The sequence below is a fragment of the Bison bison genome, unplaced genomic scaffold (assembly GCF_000754665.1).
Source record: "Bison bison bison isolate TAMUID 2011002044 unplaced genomic scaffold, Bison_UMD1.0 scf7180017864313, whole genome shotgun sequence".
In the NCBI taxonomy this organism is placed as follows: Eukaryota; Metazoa; Chordata; class Mammalia; order Artiodactyla; family Bovidae; genus Bison; species Bison bison.
The window spans coordinates 1,684,165-1,684,668 of record NW_011494885.1 but is presented as its reverse complement, the minus strand read 5'-3'; the positions used below and the strand labels follow the sequence as shown (position 1 = coordinate 1,684,668).

Sequence of the window (504 nt, the reverse complement as noted above, 5' to 3'; positions counted from 1 at the left end):
TCTGCCCCTGTCACTCAACAGCCCTTTCTTGGAAATTCAGAGCAGGCAGCCTGCAGACAAAAAGGAAAAAAAAAAAAAGCCCTAGGTCCTGAGCTAGCCACCCAAGGAACTAAAGACAGGCTAAGGAACTAAAGACAGGTTCTGAGAGTGTCCGGGGCAGGGTTGGTGATGGGGGCTTCAGAGCTCTTTCTCCAGTGCTCCCCATGCAGGAAGCTTCCTGGGGTCCCCACGTTCCGTAATGTGTGTCTAAATCCTCGGGGCGAACAGCCCGCTTCTGAGCCAAGAAAGAAGGGGACATGGTGAGCTCAGGGTCTCCATGCCCAAAGAAGGAAAAAAACCTGGGAGGCTTAGTTTCTCAGGTTCTTTCACGGAGAAGGGCTTGCGATCGGGACTCCTGAGGCAGCCCCACTGACGATCTCAACCTTTGTCCCGGCGCAAGGGCTCACCTGAGTCTGGAGCCCTCCCGGAAGAGCTCGTCGTTGGCGATCTTTCGGCCGTGGGGTG

The 504-nt window shown here is 55.6% G+C and overlaps 1 protein-coding gene across 1 annotated transcript in view; it reads right to left on the bottom strand.

Annotated features, from left to right (window-relative positions):
• CBLC (Cbl proto-oncogene C, E3 ubiquitin protein ligase) overlaps positions 1-499 on the bottom strand; it is a gene marked incomplete at its 5' end in the record, with an annotated part of 18,467 nt that extends 17,968 nt beyond the window's left edge. Inside the window, one exon of the mRNA XM_010852686.1 lies at positions 447-499. Coding sequence (XP_010850988.1) covers positions 447-499 — 53 coding nt within the window. The remainder of the gene's footprint in view (positions 1-446) is intronic.
• Positions 500-504: the final 5 nt, after the last annotated feature.